Here is a 22,930-nt window from a genome sequence, read left to right on the forward strand (position 1 = left end):
GCGTCTTCTGCTCTGGAATAACTCTTACTGTCACACTTACAGGATCATAAGCCACTAACAAGATTCTGCCCAGTCTGTCCTATTTCGTTCTCCAGCTCTTTTTCCAGGTTTTTAAAAACACCTTTGGAGTATGTTCATAATCTGGTGTCTTCCCTGTTTTGCACCAGTCTCTTACCAACCCTTCCCCAGCAAAGGGCAAAAAGTAATGAAAAACTAACAACCAACACACCAGGTAATATAACAAGTTTAAACACTGCAGAGGATAACAGCAAATAATCATTTAAACAAAACAAAACACCACTGTAATGAGTAATGAGAACGAATTACAGTCGACCCTCCACATTTGCGGCTTTGACTTTTGCAGATTTGACTATTCACGGTTTTAATGAATATGTTCTCTCCAGGAATCTCTAGGTCCTTCAGCGCAACTCTGCCAGATGTTGACCATAGAGTTGTGCTGGAGGACCCAGAGGTTCCTAGAGAAGTGTTCTCTTAGGTTTAAAAAAATAGCCTTTCCCTAAACCACCCAAATTAGACCCGCATGGCACTCTTCTTTTGTTATGACCAGGGCTTTTAGAGGGCTTTTTGAATGGGAAAGAAAAGTCTCAAAGCAAGATATCGCTCTTTTTCCAATATTGCTGATTTTCACAGTATAGATCCCAGTCACCGCTGCGCATCAGAGTTGCATTACTGTCCATTGTTGTCCCAGCTGCACATCTCAAGAGCATAGAACATCTCAAAGCACATCCATCGTGCATGCAATAGCCGAAGAGTCAAACAGGTTGTGCTTTCGCTTGGTCCTTTTTTGATGGTTGGAAGAGGTGTCAAACAATAATGGCTGTCAATCTAAGTGAGCCATCATGGTGTAGTGCATTGGTTGTTGGAGCAGGGCTTTTGCCACACTGAAGAATTAATGCAATTTGACACTGTTTTATCTGTCATGTCTCCATCCTATGGAATCCTGGGATTTGTAGTTTGTTGCGGCATCAGAGCTCTCTGACAGAGAAGGCTAAATCACTCTCAGAACTTGAAATCCCAGATTTCCATAGCACTGGACTTTATCAGACCAGCAAAAAAGATGGGAACATGGTGGTATGCTCCCGTCAATATTGCGCAAGAACATGAAGATTATCTCAGGACGTCATGTGAAGTCACAATTCTCGCAACTCTAATGCAGGGGCTCCTTCGCTATCTGCTGGCTCAAGCTGCCTCTTTCTCAAGTGCTTCCCTTCATGATGGCTATGCTTTTCCCTTTGGCTGCTAATGTCCATGAGTGTCATGCACCAAGGAGACTAGTCACAATTCTAGTCACAAAGCCTCATAGATATGCTTGTCCAAACTAGTAGACACAGCCTTCTTTCTATTCAGGTTACTTGCTTTCAACAACTAACATGCATAGTTTTTTGTGGGTTTTTCAGGCTATGTGGCCATGTTTCTTCCTGACGTTTCCTCCGGACGTTCTTTCTAACAAGCAATTTGGCACTGACAACAATGAGGGAATGTATCATCTTCCTCTGGCCACATTGCAGCTTCCTTCACTATACAAGGTATTTGGACACTGGTTAAGATATTCCCATGAACAAGGAGCCAGCTGGTCTCCCAGAGCTCTCTGTCTGGTTGTGCAGAAGATGTTGTCACAGCAGAATCCATAGAAAATATGTGTTTCCATCAAAGCCAACAACCATGTTGCTGGTGCAAAAGGATCAGAACAATACTGGCCCCATTTTGTGAATTATTCAATATCGGTTTCATGAGTCAACCAACCATCTGGTCACTCTACAAGAGTTCTCAGAAGATGGCTTTCAAAGATGTAGTGATAATGGGAGCTAAATGACCATGTAAGTTCCAAGTTCCAGAGTTTGGCAAAGACTTCCTTTGGTAAGTCATGCAACAAGGCATGTGTCTGAAAGTTGGGCAATGCTTGGCTTCTTTTTCCACATTGGCTTCCTTTTCCATGACTTGGGCCATGTTTACAAAGAAGAGGATGTGGGGTGTAGCTTCTCAACCTCTTCACCTCACCCTCCGCCCCAAACCTAACTCCTGGGCTATCAGTTGGAGAGGAAATCGATGGAAGCCCTCACAATCTTGGACGTCCGGACATCCATGGCTGTCACCTTGATCTCGGTGTCACCGAACTGCATGCTTGCCCGGATCTCCCGACGGTTTCTCTTTGGCGAGTTGGACTCCTCCAGCTCATCCAAGTCAAGGCTGATGGTGCCGCATTTCCTCACCCCAAGATCGGTGATGTAGACCACGTCATCCGTGGCAGAGCAGTAGATGTTGATGATGATCTTACGTTGCCCGACCCGGGCTGGACAATAGCTCCTCTGCACCACCTCGCCCAAGGCCACAGACTGGTCCACGGAGACAAACTTCTCAAAGATGTCCGTGCACCAGTTCTTCCCTTCTTTGACCAGGAGCTTCTCTTTGGGGTGCTTCCCCTCCACGAACTTGTTCAGCACCCCGACGCCGTAGGTCAGGGGCGAACGCCTCACCCGGACAATGGTGGGGTCAAGGCCAAAGAGCACGGCCCCTTTCAGGATGGTCAGCCCCACGTCCTGCGGGATGATGACCCGGCAAGTGCCGCTGAAGGCCGACTGGATGGCGTGCTGGAGCATGGCCGACTCTGCAAAGCCTCCCACCAAGAAGAGGAACTTGATGCCCTTTACTTCTGGTTTCTTCAAGAGGTCATCTGGGGAGTTAGGAAAAAGAAATTAGATGGGAAGGGAGATGCCACAGAGGCTTCATGGCTGAATCCTATAAACGTTTAGAAGTCCCAGCTAGAGTAAATCCATTGAATAAATGGGATTTACCTATGTGTCAATCTACCATTCACAATGGATGAATTTTAGTATTTTTAATTGTTTTAATATAGGATTGTTTAATTGTGTATCTTATACTTCATATAGCTTTTGTAGGGTTTTTATCCTGGGTTGTTTAAAATGTTGTTAGCCACCTTGAGTCCCATTAATGGGGGAAAGGCAGGACATAACTTGATGATGCTGATGCTGATAACAACAATAGATTCCATGTCTGGCATCTTGTTAATGACATGTATAGGTGTACCCTGCACTACACATATGGAGTGATGCACAACAATCCTGTCCAAACAACAGTGGCATAAGCAAAGATGGTGGTGGCGGTGTTCATATCCTACCTTTTCCACCAGTTTGGGATTTAAGGCAGATGACAACAGATAAAAGAAACATGTTGTATATTCTTGTGTATAGGTCATCCTCACGTATAAGCTGAGGGCAGGTTTTGGGGCCAAAATTATGGATTATGATATGACCCTGACATAACCTGATTTGATGCAACCCATCTATCGGATCTTGCATTAACTCACCAATGTGCTTGATGATCTGTCCGATGGTGGGCTGGAAGAGTTCATTCATGGCCTCGGAAGACATGCGCAGCATCCCCTGGGAGGACCACTTCACCAAATTCACGCTGGAGATGTAGGAAGGAAAAAATATATACAGATTTTGTATTCATGGAGTCAAGCATCCATGACTTGAAAACATTCAAAGGAGATATCAATTCAAAAATGCAAACCTTGATTTTGCTATTTTATTTGAGGAACACTATCTCACTATGCCATTGTATTTAATGGGACTTGAGCATCCTTGGATTTAGGTATCCGTGGATGTTGGAACCAAACCTCAGTTGATACCAAGGATCCATTGCAATACGAGGGTTGTAAAATCAGGAATGTAGCTAACAGGAATGGGTCCAAAATTAGGGCACTGACCCCCCGAATAAAAATTCTGCCCCCTCAAAGAAGTTTTCCTTCAGACCCCAAATCTCTAGCATTACAGTAACTTAAAACTTCAGCTGAAACTTTAGAAAAACAGTCCAGGCATCCAAAGAAAATGCACTGGGAAAGTGACAATAATTGTGTAGTCAGGAAACACTCATGTATTGCTCCTGTTGTAGTTTCCCCTTGGGGGAAATACCCCAAGATAAGACCCCATTGCCTCTACCTGCTTCGCTTGAGGGCCGTCTCCACGTTCTGCCCCCGATGTTTCCGGTAAAAGTCGATGAAAGAGAAAGGCAGGGAGATGTTGAGGGGGTTGGCACGGTGGGGTGCCGCCGTCCGCTTGCGAGCCTCAAAAGCAATGGTCAGATCGACCCAAGCCGCTGGACGCTTGGCCTTGAATGTGGCAATGAAGTCCTCGCCAAAGATCTGGCAGAGCAGTTTCTCAAAGGCGAGGTCTACCCCCACAGCTCCATAAGGACCTCCTGGAAGGAAACAACAGGATCAAAGGAAAGCCACCGGATCACACCAAACCCAGGGAGACTTCAAGACTACAACAGCAGGGATGTCCGAATCAACTGCCTTCCTCCCAATGAAATACAATTGCCACCAACCAGCAGCAGAGCATTTTCTGGGATGCCGCATGGGTCTCTTTGGGAAATGTGCAAAGTTGCATTTATTCCAGCCGGCATTTGGAAATCAACTGAGATGGTCCAGAATTATGCACACGCATTGATTTGGAAGTGCTTGCAGCGAAAGCCGCACGTTTTGAGATGTGTACATACTTACAGTAAGTAAAACACATTCTGGTAAGATGCAAAAGGAGCAGAGATGGCATAAATGATTGCTCTCTCAAATGCAAGCTCATATTGAGAGTGTCAAATCCAGAATGCCAATAGCCTTGGTGTCTTTAGGGTACCAATGGCTCAACTACCATTCCCATCAGCTAGCACAGGAAACAGTGGGGGATGCTGGGAAATACAGCCCAACAACATTTGGAGGACTGCATGAATTTTGTGGTTAGACTTTGAGTCCCCTCTCCAAGATACCTACCTCATTAAGTATATGCAAATACTCCCAAATCCAAAATAAATAAATAAATCCAAAACACTTCTTGTCCCAAACATTTTGGATAAGGGGGACTCAACCTGTATTAATATTTATAAATCACAACAATGTTTTAACTGTATTTACAGAAGAAGGGTTTGAATCCCAAAATCCTAAAAAAATTCTGAGTTAAACAAGGCTGTCCTCTTTTCTTCCTCTTTGGGATCATGCTTGCTATTTCAACTTCTGACACTAGATGGTGCCCTAACGTAACTCCTGAGGTCAATGCCAGCTTCAAGCAAAAATCTAAAGAGGGAGGGAGGGAGAGAGGGAGGGATAGATGGATGGATGGATGGATGGATGGATGGATGGATGGATGGATGGATAGATAGATAGATAGATAGATAGATAGATAGATAGATAGATAGATAGATAGATAGATAGATAGATAGATAGATAGATAGACTTGCTAGCTAGCCAGCCAGGTACATAGTCTATCTATCTACAGTTTGCAAAGGGATCTTGTAGCACCTTTGAGACTAACTGAAAGGAACAAGGTGCTGGTGACAGGAGCTTTCCTAAACTTGAGGCTGCGTCCACACTGCAGAAATAATCCAGTTGACTCAGCTTTAACTGCCATGACTCAATGCTATAGAATTCTGGAATTTGTAGTCTTTTGGGATTTTTAGCCTTCTCTGTCAGAGAGCTCTGGTGTAGCAACACACTACAAATCCCAGGATTTTCCATAGCATGGAGCTATGGTAGTTAAAGTAGTGTCAAACTGGATTATTTTTGCAGTGCAGATGCAGCTTTGAATCTATGTCCTCAGATACATGGAGCAGATGGTCTGGGGACAGACCTTTGCAAGCAGGCTGTGTGTGAGAACAGTAATAGAAATGCAAAACTTGTAGTTATATATATGAGATGGTGTAGCATAAGCTTTTGTAGACTTGGTCTACTTCAGCGGTTCAAAAGCTTTACTATGCCCCTACTCCTAGAAAATGTTTGGTTAATGTTTGCATCCCCTACAAAAATAATACAGTGGGCCCTTGATATCTGCTGGGTTTTGGTTCCAGGATCCCCCAAAACGGATATCAAAATCCTTGGATGCTCAAGTCCCATTCAATACAAAGTCCCATTTGTGGGTTTTTTGGGCTATGAGGCCGTGTTCTAGAAGAGTTTCTTCCTGACGTTTTGCCTGCATCTGTGGCTGGCATCTTCAGAGAATGCTGGCATGGAAGAGAGTAGCATGTATATATATTGTTGGTTGCGAGGAAGCAATTGGCATGTTCAACTGTGTATTGTTCTGTTGTTGATGGCAAGGCCTCAGGGGGTCTATTTAATTAATGATCCATTGTTTATCAGGATAGAATGCACAGGGAAGCCACTGAAACCCACAAACACCTGGACAACATCAAAAGGAAAGAAGAAACCCTTAAAGTTAGCAAAGTTTGGCCACCAGTCCTGAGAAGGACAGGTTGCTTACCTGTAACGGTATTTCTTCGAGTGGTCATCTGCGAATACATACAAATGGGTTTCACTGCGCCTGCGCAGTGCTGTTCGGAAACTTCTGGAATCACTAGGCAAAGTTCACTTTGCAACATATAGAAACTTTTTGGCGGTAACCCCGCCCACCCGTTATAAGGCCCCTGCCTTCCCGCTCTTTCCCCAGTTCCGCAATTTTTCCTCCAAGCAGGCGATGGAAAGAGCCAATCAGAGCAGGACACTGAGGGGATGGACGGGTGGGATTTGTATGTATTCGCAGATGACCACTCGAAGAAATACCGTTACAGGTAAGCAACCTGTCCTTCTTCTTCGTGGTCTCTGCGAATCATACAAATGGGTTTAGACTGACAAGCTTAGGTACGCGGCGGAGGGAGTGTCCTGAACCCAAAGCTATGGTAACCAAGGTATATTATTGACACAGTAAAAACCTTGAACCATAAAAGAGTCAGTTTTTGTTTGTGCACAAACACCTCAACACAGCTACAACAGTGCAGAACCTGAGAAGGGAACGTAAGGTCATGCAAGACCAATCCCATGGCAATTTGTGCAAACTAACAGTCAACAGGAATGTAAAAACAGTGGCATAATTTACATGATCTTGTAAAGAAACATCATCCGTGGTGCAATCAATGCAACCCTGAGACCAACACAGCCCTCCCGAAAGCTGCGTGTGGGATGGCCCTGGTGTCCAGCCTGTAATGCCTTATGAAAGTCAGAGGCTGGGACCAGACAACAGTCTTGCAGACATCCTCTAAGGGAATCCCCGACAGGGATGCTGAGGATTGTGACACTGCCCTTGTGGAGTGGGACCGAGCCCTGTCAGGGAGTGGTTACCCAACAGCTCATAGCAGAGGTGGATGGTACCAGCCACCCATTGGAAAAAACTCTGCGCGGACACAGGCAACCTCTTCATTGGTTCCGAGTAGCACAGAGAGGATCTCTCGGACTGACTGGAGGCAGCGGTTATGTCCAAGTGAAAAACCGGCGCCTTCCTGGCACCAAGAGAGTGTAGGCTTCACTCTGCGTCCAAAGTCGGGCTGGACGCCGGAGTAGGCAACACAATGTCTTGGCCCATGTCGGAAGCAGGCAGTACTTTGGGCAAGAAAGTAATGCCTGACCGGAGGACCACCTAATCCTTGTAGACTTAAGGAAGGGCTGGTCCCTCCGCAAGGCACAGAGGTCGCCCGCACAGCGGGCGGAGGTGATGACCCCAAGGAAGGCAGTCTTCCAAGTCAACAATCTCAAGTCCATCATGGCCATCGGTTCAAAAGGCTTGGATTGAAGAGCGGACAGCACCGCCTCCAGGCTTCCAGCTGGTAGCAGTACCGACCCAAGGGGGTGCAGGTTGGCACATCTCCTAAGGAACCTCTACAAGGAAGAGGTTAAGCCTCTTCCACTTAATGGCATAGGACCGCAGGGTGTATGGTTTCTGCATAGGCAGGATCACAGTCCTCACCGCAACAGGCAGTGAGGCTAGGGCTGGATTCTCCAGACCACCAGCGGCCGGCTCTCGATGTCCGGGTGGAGGATCTGGCCGTCCCGGACCGACGGCAGGTCCAGACGGAAGTCGAGGCGGAGGGAGCATCTCTTGGAGGTGGAGAAGAGACGCGAACCAGAGCTGCCACGGTTACCATGGAGCAATCAGGATCACATCCGATTGGTCCGTTGTCATCTTGGACACCACCCTGATGATGAGCGGGAAGGGAGGAAATGCGTAGAGCAGCTCTCCCATCCAAAGGAAGGCGAACGCGGCTCCGAGGGATCCATCCATTCGCCTCCTGGAGCAGAACTGGGGACAGAGGCTGTTCCATTCGGTCGCGAAGAAATCGACTTGGGGGGTCCCCCACCGGTCGAACAGGTCGCTGACCATCTCCGGATGGAGCCTCTACTCGCAGCACCGGAGGAGATCTGGTTAGGCAATCTGCCAGGTCACTGTCGTCTCCTGGCAGGTGAATTGCGTAGAGGAGCGTCTGTCTCTGGATGAACCAGCTCCAGATGCGCAGAATGAACTCGAGCAGGGTCCTGGATCTGGAGTCTCCCTGCTTGTTGATGTAATACATCACAGTGGTGCCGTCTGTTCCCAGGAGGACCACCTTGTCCGCGACAGCGGATTTGAATGACCTCAACGCCTTGTCGGCTTCCAGCATTTCCAACGTGTTGATGTGGAAACATTTGTCCCGGGCGGACCACTTGTCCTTGACAAGAAGGTCGAGCAGGTGGGCGCCCCAGCCTTCCAGGGGAACATCTGTTGTCAAAGTCAGTTGAGGCTGGGGTTGCTGGAAGGGCATTTTGATGGAGACGTTGAAGCAAGCCAACAACCATCTCAGAGAAGCGGCCGTTGGCCTCAGTACCGTGAGATACCTGGTTGGGGAGTCCTCTATCAGTCTGAAGACTGAGGGGACCGAGAGGAAACAGGCCTGAAGGGGGCGGAGGCGAAGCCTTGCCCACGGCGTCACGAACGCTGTCAACGCCATGTGGCCTAGGGCTACCTGGACATCTCACCTTTCTGTGGGAGATGCAAGGCTTAGTGAAGCTGCCAACGCCTGAAAGGGTCCGGAGGGGGAAAGGCGGAGCATCCTTTGGAGTCGGGGATGGCCCCGATGAACTTAGCCTGCCTGGCTGGTGTGTAGTGGCTTTTCCTCGGAGGCAATCAGGCCGAGGGGCACCCAGGGTGCAAGGTGAATGGGACTGTCTCCTGGTAATCCCACTGTGGGTTGGCGGCAACAACAGTCGCCGAGATATGAAAGACTCTGTAACCCCTCTGATGGAGGTATATCACCACTGGAGCCATGCACTTTGTGAGGGCCCTCGGGGCCGTGACAGTGGCACGCGGTGAAGCCGACGGCGAAGGCGAGGGATCTCCAGTGGGATTGTCGACTTCCGATGTGGAAGTGGACTTCCCCCAGGTCGAACATCGCGAACCACCGGCCCTGGTGGAGTAGGGGCCGAATAGAGGCCAAGGTTACCATCCGGAACCGGCGGTAGTGGGAAAGCCTCAAGATGTCCGAGAACTGGAGGGGAGGGAGACGAAGTGCGGAGGAACCCCTCGGGTTCTCTTCTTCCCCTGGTCGGTATCCTGATGGCGGGACTTCCGATACCGGGGTGTGTGTGCGACGGCCAGAGGAGGAGGAAGACTGAGAGGGGTAACGCTACCTCTGGGAGTCCTGCTGCTGAGACTATCGGTCTTGCTGGAAAGACCGATGCGACCGACCTTGGGGCTACCACGGTCGCTGTCTCTTCCGGCCGGGCAAGATGGAGGCCGACGACATCCCGTGGTTCTTGGCCGCTGCCTTCATCCTGAAATTGCGGTTCAGGAGCTCGTCGGTCTCAGCGTGACGGAGACCAGAGCCGTGAAGTGGCATGTCCTCAATAGCTGTTCTGACGTTGGGTTCAGGTCAGATCAATGCAGCCATGCATGTCGGCACAGAGCCATCTGAAGGTCTGCTGTGTCCCTTCGACTATCGCCGAATTTTGTTTGGGGTGGCCGGTCAACCAGAAACCGCTGGATGGAGAGAACTGGTACAGGGATTCAGTCCTGCGGGACGATCTCACCAAGGAGGCCGGCACCTCTCAGGGCCGCCTGACGAAGGTCTCCAGGGACGGCAGCAGCGGGATGGATGGCGGGGACGGTACACGGCCGTGCACCCTGTGTTCGACTGGGTCGTGAGCTTTCTCCTCGGGGAGGAAAAGCCCAATGTCCAGGGACCTTGGCATCTTGATGATGTGTTCGTTGAGAGAGCGGCCATCACCGGTGGGAAAAGAAGGCTCGAGGTGATGCAACCTCTGAGGAGAAGCCTGGATGGAGGCCTCATCGTCTGATGGGTCCTCCGAACATGACAAGATTTCTGGCTCAGTGGCGGTGTCTGATGCCAGTGGGAGATCCGGCACCTGGACTCGCGTGGGGGATGCGTCGGAAGCTGAAAGCTGCCGATTCCAGAGCGGGCCGCTACAGTCCGGATGTTGAAGCCCTCGCATGCGACACCGGGGGCTTCCCTCTGTCAGGGGCCATAAGACGGAGATTCAGCCTCGTGAATCTTCTGAAGGATCCTCATCAGACGGTTCATCCTCGCCTGAGTGAACGGTCAGAGGGAAGGACGCCCTCCATGGAGGTCTGGCCATCTCCGCATTGACGCGGACAAATGCCACAGTCGAAGGCAGCGGGGAGTCGATTGTGGAAACCGCATACGATGTCGGCGACTCCCTCGGGCGAGAAGAAACCGGAGTCGGAGTCCTTGGCTGGAGAGCGCGTCTTGTGTGAAGCGCGCTCCTCGCCCTTGGAGGACGCCACCGACTCACCTGGTACCGGGTGGATTCGGGCCCCTTGGGCATGGAGTCGTCCAAAGCCCCCTCAGAATGCCTCTTCTTAGAGGATCCCGGCATCTCGCCCCGCTCCTCGGGGAGGGGGGGGGGAAGGGATTGCCCGGCAGGTCTGACAGGACAATGATCCCTGAAGGCTGAGGCTTGGTCGCCTTGCACCCGTCCTCCGGTGCGGCGTTCATTGACGGCACCCAGGGTGCCCCCGTCTTGGACGGCTTGGAGGCGTGTCAGGACGCCTTCGATGATGCCTTCGACGACGCCTTGGAGGATGGGACCGGCACGGCCAGGGCCCCCGCATCCGCTCGTTCCTTCGAGCACGAATCCTCCGAGGATGCCTTCATCCCGGACTTGGCCTTGGGTCCGGCACGGCCAGGGCCTCCGCATCCGCTCGTTCCTTCGAGCACGAAGCCTCCGAGGATGCCTTCATCCCGGACTTGGCCTTAGGCTCGAAACCCTCAGTCCCCGGCGTTATGTGGGGGCACTTGGAGGGTCCTTTGGTGGCGCTGGGTTCGAAAGAACCATGGGCCACACGTGCTCGATCCTTCGAGCGCGAGCCCTCCGAGGACGCCTTTGTCCGGGGCTCCATCCTGGGCTCGGAACCCTCGGTCCCTGACGTATGTGGGGCGCTTGGAGGGTTTGGTGGTGGCACTGGGTTTGAATGAATCACGGGCCACAACCGCTCGATCCTTCGAGCGCGAGCCCTCCGGGGATGCCTTCTTCCCGGACTCCGTCCTGGGCTCGGAACCCTCAGTCCCCGACGTTATGTGGGGGTGCTTAGAGGGTTTGTTGGTGGCACTGGGTTTGAATGAACCACGGGCCACATCCGCTCGATCCTTCGAGCGCGAGCCCTCCGGGGATGCCTTCTTCCCGGACTCCGTCTTGGGCTCGGAACCCTCAGTCCCCGACGTTATGTGGGGGCGCTTGGAGGGTTTGTTGGTGGCACTGGGTTAGAATGAACCACGGGCCACATCCGCTCGATCCTTCGAGCGCGAGCCCTCCGGGGACGCCTTCCTCCCGGACTCCGTCTTGGGCTCGGAACCCTCAGTCCCCGACGTTATGTGGGGGCGCTTGGAGGGTTTGTTGGTGGCACTGGGTTTGAATGAACCACGGGCCACATCCGCTCGATCCTTCGAACGCGAGCCCTCCAGGGACGCCCTCCTCCTGGACTCTGTCCTGGGCTCGAAACCTTCAGTCTCCGACGTTTTGTGGGGGCGCTCGGAGGGTTCGTTGGTGGCACTGGGTCTGAATGAACCACTGGCCACATCCGCGGTGGTGGACGATTTAGCCACTGGTGGGCAGACACCACGCTGGACACGCTGGCCCGGGAAGAAGAAGCAGGCGGCGTAGCCGAGGGGGCCGACGATGAAGAGAGGGCCCCCCCCCCTGGGTCTTGCCCTGGTCAATGGCCAAAGTCAGCCCGGACTCACAATTATCCCGAGCCTGCGAAGAGAGGGGCTTGCAGAGTGGGCAAGTCTTCGGATCGTTTTCCCAAATGCACCTTGTCTCCGCAACGTCACACTTTGAAAGGTGCTGGAGACCTTTCCGAAGAAACAAAAGCGGAGGGAAAGTCCAAAATCAAGGTCAACAAGCTGAGAGTCCGAAGTTATCAGGGGCGGGAGACAACGAATGGTCAAAAACACAGTGATTCCAATCAAGCTAAAGAGCGAGCGAAGTTCCCTGAAGCAGCTAGCGCGGCGGAAAAAAGGAACTGGGGAAAGAGCGGGAAGGCAGGGGCCTTATAACGGGTGGGCGGGGTTACCGCCAAAAAGTTTCTATATGTTGCAAAGTGAACTTTGCCTAGTGATTCCAGAAGTTTCCGAACAGCACTGCGCAGGCGCAGTGAAACCCATTTGTATGATTCGCAGAGACCACGAAGAAGAAACACTAAAATCAAGACCCAGCAAAATACAAATGAAAACTACCCAGGGTCAGGAGGATTTCCCAGCAGAGAATGGATCATTAAGTAAATAGAAACCCTGAGGCCTTGCCATTCAACAACAGAACAATATGCAGATTAACATGTAAATCGCTTCCCCTCCACCAACAGTATCTATATATACCCCTCTCTCTTCCATGCCAGCATTCTCTGAAGATGCCAGCCTCAGCTGCTGGTGAAATGTCAGGAATAAACTCTTCTAGGACATGGCCTCATAGCCTGAAAAACCCACAAAAAACTATGGATGCAGGATGTGAAAGACTTCAGCTTCACAACTAGATTAGTGATTCCCAAACTTCAGTCCTCTCCAGATGTTTTGGACTTCTGCTCTGAGACTTCCTGGCTATTGATCCAGCTGGCTGGGCTTCTGAGAGTTGAAGTTCAAATCATCCGAGGAACCAAAGTTTGGGAACCAGTGAATTAGTTCCTAATTTATTCAGGGGAGAAAAAAGCATGATGATTTGTGACTAGCCATTCAAAACCACATGCCCCTGAAATTCCATCTTGCAACCTCTGGGGCTGTGAACATCCCAGGTTGGGAACCCTGGTCTACTTCGTCAGATGCTCTCAATTGCTCTCAAAGGTGCTGCGACTAGATCCTTTTGCACAGAGACTGGAGAAGGCGTTTTCCCCCTGAGGCTCACCCGATGCCTTGTAGAGCTCTTTGAGGGTCCCCTGCGGCTGCTCGATCTGGTGCACGGTCAGATCCACCGTCCCTCCGCCGCAGTCGGCCACGATGTACCGATCTCCTGCAAGGATCCAAGAAGCAGAAGAGCAGAGCTGCATTTAGAATCATAGGAGTTTATCATGCGGGAGAAAAGTGCCCAAATCCCATGGATACATTTTTGAGCCAAATAAGCAAAGATTTACATCCTGGTTGTGTTTCTTCTGCTTCTGGTGGTGTTTTGCTGGATGTACCAATGGGAACCTTGAGCATCAATGTCCAATGCCTTGACTTGGCCTTTTGCTAAAGAGTCAGGGATGCTTTGATTGTGAGTTCCTGCACGGCAGAAGGAGGTTGGGCTGGATGGCCCTTGGGGTCTCTTCCAACTCTATGATTCTATGATTGAAGTAGCATCAGGAGAGAGACAAAAAGAAACAGGGCCACCTTCCAGCCCTTTGCTACCTCTGAAGGCCCATGTGGAGCTTTATTAGATGGAAACCCTTAATAGGAAACCAGGGTCCCAACATAGAATCACAGAATCATGGAAGAGACCCCAAGGGCCATCCAGTCCAACTCCCTGCCATGCAGGAACTCTCAATAAAAGCATCCCTGACAGATGGCCATCCAGCCTCTGTTTAAAGATCTCCAGAAAGGAGACTCCACCATTCTCTAAGGCAGCAGCATCTTCCACTGTTGAACAGCTCTTGCAATAAAGAAGTTCTTCCTAATCTTTAGGTGGAATCTCTTCCTGTGGCTTGCATCCATTGCTCTGGGTCCTATTCTCTGGAGCAGCAGAAAACAAGTTTGCTCCATCCTCAATATGACTTAAATAGGGCTATCCTATCACCTCTTAACCATCTCTTCTCCAGGCTAAACATCCCCAGCTCCCTAAGTTTCTCCTTGCAGGGCATTGTTTCCAGACCCTGCATGTTTAGATTGTCAGGAGGAGCAACATGCTTCTCCTGGAGACTTGTCATAACCTCCACTTTGACTTTTCCCATCAGCACCTACCTGTTTGCATTTCGGACCAAAGTTCGCCCACTCCAGATTCCACCAAGAAGGTCCTGCTGTGCCTGGAACGGCGAAGCTGCTCTCGGGCTGCAAGAAAATAGGGCAGAAAGTGAGAGGGAAGAGAAGGGCAAACACAGAAGAAGGAAACCATAGACTTTAATTAGGGTGAAATGCAATGATGTGCTCAGCATGTTTTTAGAAGTGTTCTCTCCAGTGGTGAAACACGTCTGTTTCTCATAGCATGGGATTGTCCTCACAGCTGCATCTTGCATTTAGTGTGCTTTGTTTAGTGACTGGGCATGGGAAGGCAAACAAAGGCTTGATTTTCAAGTCTGACTGCTGAAATACATATCTCTGGGTTTTTTTGATCCCAGTAACTAAAACAGAAAATCATGGGAAATATGTATTTTTCTTAATATCCAGCTTGACTTTTAGATTAGGTAGAGATTAACATACAACATACAAGTTTTCTGGATACACTGAACTCTTCCTTGGAAGGGAAAAGTGTGATGCATATGTAGTGCTATTGAGCATGGTTGCACATGGTTGGAGAATGATGGACATGTGTATTCCAAGAAAAGACTGTATGCCCATATAAAAAGAAAACCAAATATGTGGGGCATGAATCATAGAATCATAGAGTTGGAAGAGACTCCAAAAAGGGCCATCCAGTCCAACCCCATTCTGCCATGCAGGAACTCCCAATCAAAGCATCCCCGACAGATGGTCATCCAGCCTCCTTAAAGACCTCCAAGGAAGGAGACTCCACTACACTGCGAGGAAGGAGTGTGTTCCTCTGTCTAACAGCCCTTATTGTCAGGAAGTTCCTCCTAATGTTGAGCTGGAATCTCTTTTCCTGGAGCTTGCATCCATTGCTCCATTGTGTCCTATTCGCTGGACCAGCAGAAAACAAGCTTGCTTCCTCCTCAATATGACATCTCTTCAAATATTTAAACAGGGCTATCATATCACCTCTTAACCTTCTCTTCGAGCTGGCATCAAGCTGGCATCTTGTGCCATGCATTTGAATCTAGTATTTTTAGAAAGAACAGAACTTCTGATCCAAAGATGAAAATAGTTTCCCATGGCCCCCCTCCCCCCATACGCTTTAGTAAAAATGAAGTCCAATAACAGGACAAAGGAACTCAGACTTGGAAATAATAACAGTTACATGCAACATTTGGGCTGAAATTCACTTAGGGACCAATGCATGTATAAACTGTGCTAAACATTAGAGGCCAAAAAGTCACCATTGCACAATTGAAATATACATATTCATTTTGCTGATAGCGATGGAAGTGGAGTTGCACAGACAATGAGTTGCATCGGTGCTTTGTCTTTGCAATTTCCATATTGTGCATTGTGGTTGTGCATTCTATACTTTACACTGTGAGTACCCAGTGCATCCTCTTTTCCATTGTGGTTGTGCATCATGCATTGGACCTTGCACAATGGCACCCAGCCAAAGACGCCTATTGTTCAATGTTCCCATTTTGCATGGTGGTTGTGTAATGTAGCTGCGGTGCGTATCTGCATGCAGGTGTTTACGCTGTGTTAAGGAGATGTTAGATTGAGGGATGTTGTGGGTTTTTGGAGGATAGTGAGGGCCTACCACAGTGGTCAAAATCATATACTGGGATTGTGCAGAGTAAATCTCTGCATGTCAAGCCATGGACCGATGGTGCTACGCAACTCTTGTGTTGAATGATAATGTGGCACAATGCAATGTGCAACAGAATGTAATTGTGTATCAACCCCAACCATGTGCAAGCATACACAGCACTTCATGTGTGTCTCTACTTTTGCAGCCTTAAACCGCTTTGATCTTTTGGAAAAGCGGTATATAAATAAAATTTTTTATTATTATTATTATTATTATTATTATTATGAATGTGGAAATTGGACAAAGTACAATTGCTTCCATAAGGAAATTTATCCGACATCCAAACAGATTTCCAGCCAGTGAATGAGAATGATATCCATCTTGTTTGTGTTTCTTTATGCATAGCTGCATGCATAACATTCTAGTTACTTTTCAAGTTACTTTGAAGCCTATTTTAATGGCATTTTCTTTTAAAAACATTTTCTTTATATTGTTATATAAACATTTTTTTTAAATTGTATTTTTCTTTATAGGCTTTTTGCCCCCAGGGCTGGAAAGCAAAGCAACTTTCAACATAATTAAAACTGTTTCCAATAAGAATACGATTAATTCTACTACTTGTTAAAACATGAACTAGTTCCCTTGTCCAAACACCAACTGAAACAACTTTAAAATGCCAGAATAATAGTAAATAAACACAAAGATGTTTGAAAAGTCAGCCCCATCCATTCTGCAACCTCTGGCCATCAAAGACACTTCGTTGGTGATGGTTTCCTGATTAGAATTTTTCCAAGTTTTGTATCATTCTCATGCCAACCCTAAAGGTTTCCAACTTTTTCTGGAACGCTGAGGGAATGGGGAGCTGAACATAATTTCTGAGGATGTGCAAAGTGATGCTGAGCATGCGCAGAAGGCTTTGCCTATTGAAAAAGGCCTGGATCTATTTTGAAAGGAGGCCCAAAGCAAGGACAAGGGACACAGGACAGTTGAGGAGGTGTCCTACATGTGTCCTGGCTTCTCCATTCTGCCTTGGGAGTCTTGGGGCTCAGATCTTGGGAAATCTGGGGGTGGCTGCCCCATCCATCCAGCCCCTTTCCACAACCTTCTTCTTCTTCTCCTCATTGGCAGAGACACAGCAGCCTCCACGAAGCAGCTTGCAATAAGCAGACCTTTTATTAGCTGTGGTTTGTTCTGCTAATGAAAACCAAATGGAAGGCAGATGGAGAAGTCTTAATTTAAAACATTGCTTTTTGCTCAGGAAAAAAAATATCCAAATCCCAAACAAAGGCTCCTCCATCCAGAGCACAGAAGGAACAGCAGGGAAAGCCTGGCTGGAGGTGGCCTCAAGAAGGAAGGGGAACTGGCTGGTGGCCTCAGTTCAAGACAGTGCAATGGGGCAGAGCAAGGAGGTCAATAGAAGACCACTGGCCGCTAAAGGGAGTTAAGGCAGTGGCTGTGGCATAGGAGAAGGGTTGTAGGCTTCTTCTTTGGACCAAAGTGGCAGGGGAATGAAGGGCTGTGACCAAGGATTTCTGCAGGAGGCCCAAGAGACTTGAAATACAAAGTGAACTTGTAGTACCTTTGAGATTACCTCAGTGAAAGAAAGCATAAAGTACTGTAGACTAGTCTACTTCTTCAGATGCATGAAGTGAAGAACCTAATGACACCAGTTCACTCCATGGATCTGAGGAAGTAGACCAAGTCTCCCAAAGCTGATGATACCAGAGAGACATCTCATACTGGGAGGCAGACTGCCTTGGAACATGCAGCTTCCACTCAGCCTCAGAGGCTCAGGAGATTGTCAGTTCCAATGGGCACATTGTTCTCTCTTGACCAAGTCTTGGCCTGGGTTAGACCAGTTCTACTGGGCACAGTCTTCTCCCTTGGCTAATTCTTGGTCTGGGTCAGACCAGTTCCACTAGGCATGCTATTCTCTCTTGCCCAAGTCTTGGCCTTGGTCAGAGCTCCAGGTCTCTGCCCTCCCACCCTTTCCCCACTCACCTTGTCTGAAGCTGGAGTCAATGGGGAGGTCTGACGCAAGGCCATTGGCCTGGGGCTTGTAGCTGAGGTCTATCAGCTGGTTGAGGCGCAGTTTCCGGCAGTAGATGGAGGCTGCTTCTGGCTCCAGGGCGATCAGGAGTTGCTCCGGGTTCTCCGACGGAACCAGACCCGCCTGGAGGGGAGAAAACAAAGCTCAGTACAGTGAAGGATAAGCAGCAGCGGGTGGATGAAGAAGACTCCAAAGAGGCTGTTTTACCCGAGAATCCTGCAAATTGAATATTTAGTTATTGAACTGGGAAAGAGGCTGCATCTGCACTGCAGAATTAATGCAGTTTGACTCTGCTTCAACTGCCATGGCTCAATGCTATGGAATTCTGTGATTAGTGGCTTTGTGAGTGTCAGAGGACTCTGGTGCCACAACAAATGACAAAGCATTGAACCATGGCACTTAAAGTGGTATCAAACTGCATTATTTCTGCAGTGCAGATGCAGCCTGAGACGTCCAAAGAACAGGGCGCCACAGAGTGATGAAAGGGAAGGAGAACACAGCGAATACAAGAAGTCTAGATGTGTACAGTGAGGAACGACTTAGGGAGCTGGGGATGTTTAGCCTGGAGAAGAGAAGGTTATGATAGCCCTGTTTAAGTTTTTAAAGGGGTGTCACACTGAGGATGGAAAAGGCTTGTTTCTACTGCTCCAGAGAATAGGAGATGGAGCAATGGATGCAAGCCACAGGAAAAGAGATTCCAGCTCAACATTAGGAGGAACTTCTTGACAGTAAGAGCTGTTTGACAGTGGAAGATGCTGTCTCAGAGGATGGTTGAATCTCCTTCCTTGGAGGTCTTTAAGCAGAGGCTGGATGGCCATCTGTCAGGGATGCTTGGATTGTGAGTTTCTGCACGGCAGAATGGGGTTGGACTGGATGGCCCTTGTGGCCTCTTCCTTATGAGTTTATGATTCTATGACTTAATGTAACCTGAAGCAGCAGAGAAAATTAACATAAAAAGCAGGGAGAAACACAAGCCATTGCAAAAATAAAATAAAATAAATGCAACCATTCTTCCTTAAACACTCATGTTTCAAAAGGGAGCGCATCCTAAACATCTCTCCATTCAAACAGGGCTTTGGCTTTTTTTGGTTGGGGGAGAGTAAACATCCAAAAATTCAATACAGAAGAGCTAGACAAGCCAACACAAAAACCTTGGCAAAGGTGTGATGCCAGCTCTTGCTCAGCTGCAAAAGCGAGGCTTCTCACTTCTCTTGGCTGCTCCAGTTCTGGATGTCAGCAGCTCCAGCCGGAGGCTGTCTGTGCCTAACTCTCCCCTCCTTCAAAAAAAGATAAATCAGTGAGGGAGGAAAAGGCAGAAAGAATCCAGAAATTGCAAGCCAAGAGCAGCCAAAACCACTGAGCCGAGGCCTCCGCCTCGCAGGCGTCTGGCATCCTGGATTTATGGTGTGAACGCCAGACTCCTCTAGAGCTGGGAAGGCTTTGGGTTTCGTCAGTGTAAATTTACAGAGGACTGTTGACAGCTAATAGCCCAGAGGGAGAAGAAAGACAGTCTCAGGACACTATAGGTCTCTATGTTCTGGCTTTCCCTCCCTGGTGCGTAGCTTTGGGATTTCTTATTCTGGCTTTTCTCCTCCAGGCCAGAGGTTGGACACATTACTTCCCTGAACTACAAGATCTAAGCCAGTGTTGTGTAAATCAAACCTTTGCATGCAGAGTTACTAATGAATTGTGCTGTGCAAGTCTTATGTTGAAAAGCAATGTGGTGCTACTCAACCAAAACCCCAGTTGTGCCACCAAGTGCCAAAGCACTGCCCAAACAGGTTAAGAGGTGACACGATAGCAATGTTTAAATATTTGAAGAGATGTCAAATATGGAGCAAGCCAGATTTCTGCAGATCCAGAGTTTATCAGGCTGCAATTGGTGCAAATGACAGGAAAAGAAATTCTTCCTAAACATTAGGAAGAACTTCCTGATGGTAAGAGTTATGTGTAAAGCACATGTGTCAAGCACAAATGCACACTGATGCACAAGGCACCTCTGTATACAATGGCCACACATGGGCAACCGAGGCTGATGCCACACTGCAGATTTAATGCATTTGGATACCATTCGAACTGCCATGACTCAATGTTATAGAATGCTGGAATTTGCAATTTGTGTTGGCACCAGAGTTCTCACTGCCCCACTAACATGGAAACCACAAGTCACCATTGGGGCAGTAGCGTGAGCCAGCATTTGAAGTGTCTGATATTCCTTCTCCACTGTAACACCACCTCTTGTAAACATAAAAGAAATTTGGAAAGTGTACCGCAAAAACTGTCCTGCAAATAATGGTGCTGTCATCCAGTGTGAAGTCAGAATTGTAATTTAAAGTTGTTATCCCCGGACTGATACTCACCAAATAGGCTGCCTCTCTCATGAATTGTTTGGCGGGTTGTTTCCAGATGGCTGGCACGGTGATCACCCACCGGATGGCATCTTTCTCTGGCAAGGCAGGGCACTGGTCTTTCAGCTCCTGGAAGAAATGAAAGAGAGGGGTAGATCGGCATGCATGCCGGAGGAAGACCAGGACTTGAATGGAAGTTGTTCTTTCATTAGAGCAGCTGCTCTCGCCTTACAACCAGATCCTATATTGGGGTTAGATAATCTAAATCTCTGCATGTTGAGTTACTGTTGTTGTTGTTGTTAACTTTATTTATATCTCACGTTCCCCCCAAGGTTGGGATTCAAGGCATCTTATAAGTTAAAAGGGTTGCAATGGCTGCAATCTAACATGACCTCAACATAAATATCCACAGATGGAAATAACATTACATTGGCACCATGCAACTCCCACATGGAAAAGCAACATTACACAACACGTGTCAGTTACTGGGTTCCATCGCACAATGAGCAATGCACAGTGTAAGATGCACAACCACAATGTGTGATATACAACACTCAACTGCAAAGCCCAATGTATGATGCATAACTGCAACATGCAATGGAAAATACGCAACTGTGACACACAATAATCAATTGCAGTGTGCAAACACAAGGCACAGAGGAACATGCTGCCTGCACAACTTGCTTCTTCCTCTATCAGCAGCAGCATCATTTAAAACAATACAGCACTCTCTTGCCATCCTTTGCTTAAAACCTGTCAGTTCTAAAGGCCCGCTAGAATAGAAAGTCTTTGCCTGCCAACTGAAGGACAGCAAGGTCCTTCCTATGGAATCCTAGAACTGGAAATGAGGGTTTGTTTAGCATTGTCTATTAGAAAGCCATAGTGTCCCAGAAAACTGTTGGGATATAGCAACTTCGCATGCTAAGCCTTTCTAGTACTATATCTCTATGATGTTTTTAGGCCAAGACTTTCTAGTAATGCATGTCAATGGTAGTTTTATTGCTATTAACAACCCCTCCTCACATCCTACTCTCATTTCCTGTTTACCATGAGGACACTTAATTACCTTTGTTCTTGGGTGAAGAAGCAGCAGAGATGAGACTCCATTACTAAACTTGCTTACTAACTAATCAGCATGCCTATGCCTGGAGCTGAGAAGATGCTGGGATAGCATCCTTCTTAAGATGCATGGAGACTACCTTTTCTACCTCATTTTTCTTGCAACATGAAGCTAGACCTGTGTATCTCTTCATACACATGATTTTGTAAGTAAACTTATTTTCTTTTTCACTTTTAACCAAGTGAGTGTGTGTTTTTATTGGGGACACGTGGCTGGGAGAGGAGTGAGTTAGATAAAGTTTTATTCCTGCTTGCACCATCATCATCATTTTTCTGCTGAGTAAGCTTTGCTAGTGAGATTAAACAATCTTGCTTACTTTCTGAGTTTCTAACGATCCTCAAGGAAGAACTACATTTCCCAACAAAAACTACATATTCCAGGATTCCATAGGATGCCAGGTTGTTGTTGTTGTTGTGTGCCCCCAAGTTGTTCCTGACTTACAACGACCCTATCATAGGGTTTTCTTGGCCAGCTTTGTCCAGAAGGAATTTGCCATTGCCTTCTCCTGTGGCTGAGAGTATGTGACTTGCCCAAGGTCACCCAGTGGGTTTCCATGGCTGAGGGGGAATTGAACCCTAGCCTCCATAGTCCAACATTCAAACCACTATGTCACACTGGCTCATACTGGCATACTGGCCCCAAAAAACTACATATCCCAGGATTCAAATAGCCCTATTGCAATGCACACACACTTACCTGCACAGCTTGCCGTTTGAAGAAGCGGAGGGCATGAGCAAAGACTTCCAGGGCTTGCACCTTTTTCCCATTTACTGCTTCCAGTTCAGTTTTCATGGTCAGGTCCTAGCAAGAGGGGAAAAGCAGATGAAAAAAAAGAAAGAAAGAGAAGGAAAAAATGGAAAAGAAACAGAAACAGGTCAGTCCCCAACTGTTCAGCAGCAGCATGCCACAGATCTAGGACCAGGCCAAGCTATTTTTACTGCCAGAGGCAGACACAACTTCACTGTGAATGGACAAATGTCAAACAGACTAGCAATTTCATTTCAGTTCAATACATGAATTGGAGCTGCTGCATTTGAGGACAGATTCTATGATTCTTTGATTTTACAGATGAAAACTTGGTCCCATGTGGCCAAGCAGCATCAGAGTGTGGTCAAGAAGGGAAAAGTGATTAATGAGGGAAAACACACAAGCTAGGAAAGGCTGCGACCGTCTGCTTTGGCCTGAACAGTCGGGGAGTCTACTGGGAAGGACAATGTTGCACCCCCTTTAATCATTAGTCCCAATTAATGCTCTATTGTCCCACTTTTCCAGCTGCTTTTAAAGATCCAGTGCCTTCCTTTTCCTCCCACTTTCTTCCTTTAGTCTTTGGCTTAGTTCAGTTGCTGCAAACTGAGTTCAACTGCAAACTCAGTTCACTAAGCAGGAGAGAAAAAAGAGAAAGCACTGGAATCTTGTTCTTCCTACTAGGCTCAGGCAAAAGCAAGCTGCTGCAGCCTTTCCTAGCTTGTGTGTTCTTCATCCTTGATAACTTTTGCAGTTGCAACCACACTGCTGTTATTTGGCCACATGTGCTCCTGTTTCCATCTCTGAAATGTCAGAGGGTATAGCGT

At 48.1% G+C, this 22,930-nt stretch overlaps 1 protein-coding gene across 3 annotated transcripts in view; it reads right to left on the reverse strand.

Moving 5' to 3' along the window:
• Positions 1 to 233: 233 nt before the first annotated feature.
• HSPA12B (heat shock protein family A (Hsp70) member 12B) overlaps positions 234 to 22,930 on the reverse strand; it is a 46,457-nt gene continuing 23,760 nt past the window's right edge. For all 3 annotated transcript variants that reach the window (XM_089526435.1, XM_089526436.1, XM_089526434.1), the window contains 8 exons: positions 22,056 to 22,160; positions 20,252 to 20,368; positions 17,843 to 18,014; positions 14,239 to 14,325; positions 13,208 to 13,312; positions 3,984 to 4,242; positions 3,347 to 3,450; positions 234 to 2,692 (listed from right to left, as the gene is read on the reverse strand). In XM_089526435.1, the coding sequence (XP_089382561.1) occupies positions 2,049 to 2,692; positions 3,347 to 3,450; positions 3,984 to 4,242; positions 13,208 to 13,312; positions 14,239 to 14,325; positions 17,843 to 18,014; positions 20,252 to 20,368; positions 22,056 to 22,160 (1,593 nt within the window). In that variant the 3' untranslated portion in view covers positions 234 to 2,048. The remainder of the gene's footprint in view (positions 2,693 to 3,346; positions 3,451 to 3,983; positions 4,243 to 13,207; positions 13,313 to 14,238; positions 14,326 to 17,842; positions 18,015 to 20,251; positions 20,369 to 22,055; positions 22,161 to 22,930) is intronic.

Source organism: Sceloporus occidentalis, unplaced genomic scaffold (assembly GCF_023333645.1).
Source record: "Sceloporus occidentalis isolate IW3139 unplaced genomic scaffold, rSceOcc1.0.p SCAF_5, whole genome shotgun sequence".
Taxonomy (NCBI): domain Eukaryota; kingdom Metazoa; phylum Chordata; class Lepidosauria; order Squamata; family Phrynosomatidae; genus Sceloporus; species Sceloporus occidentalis.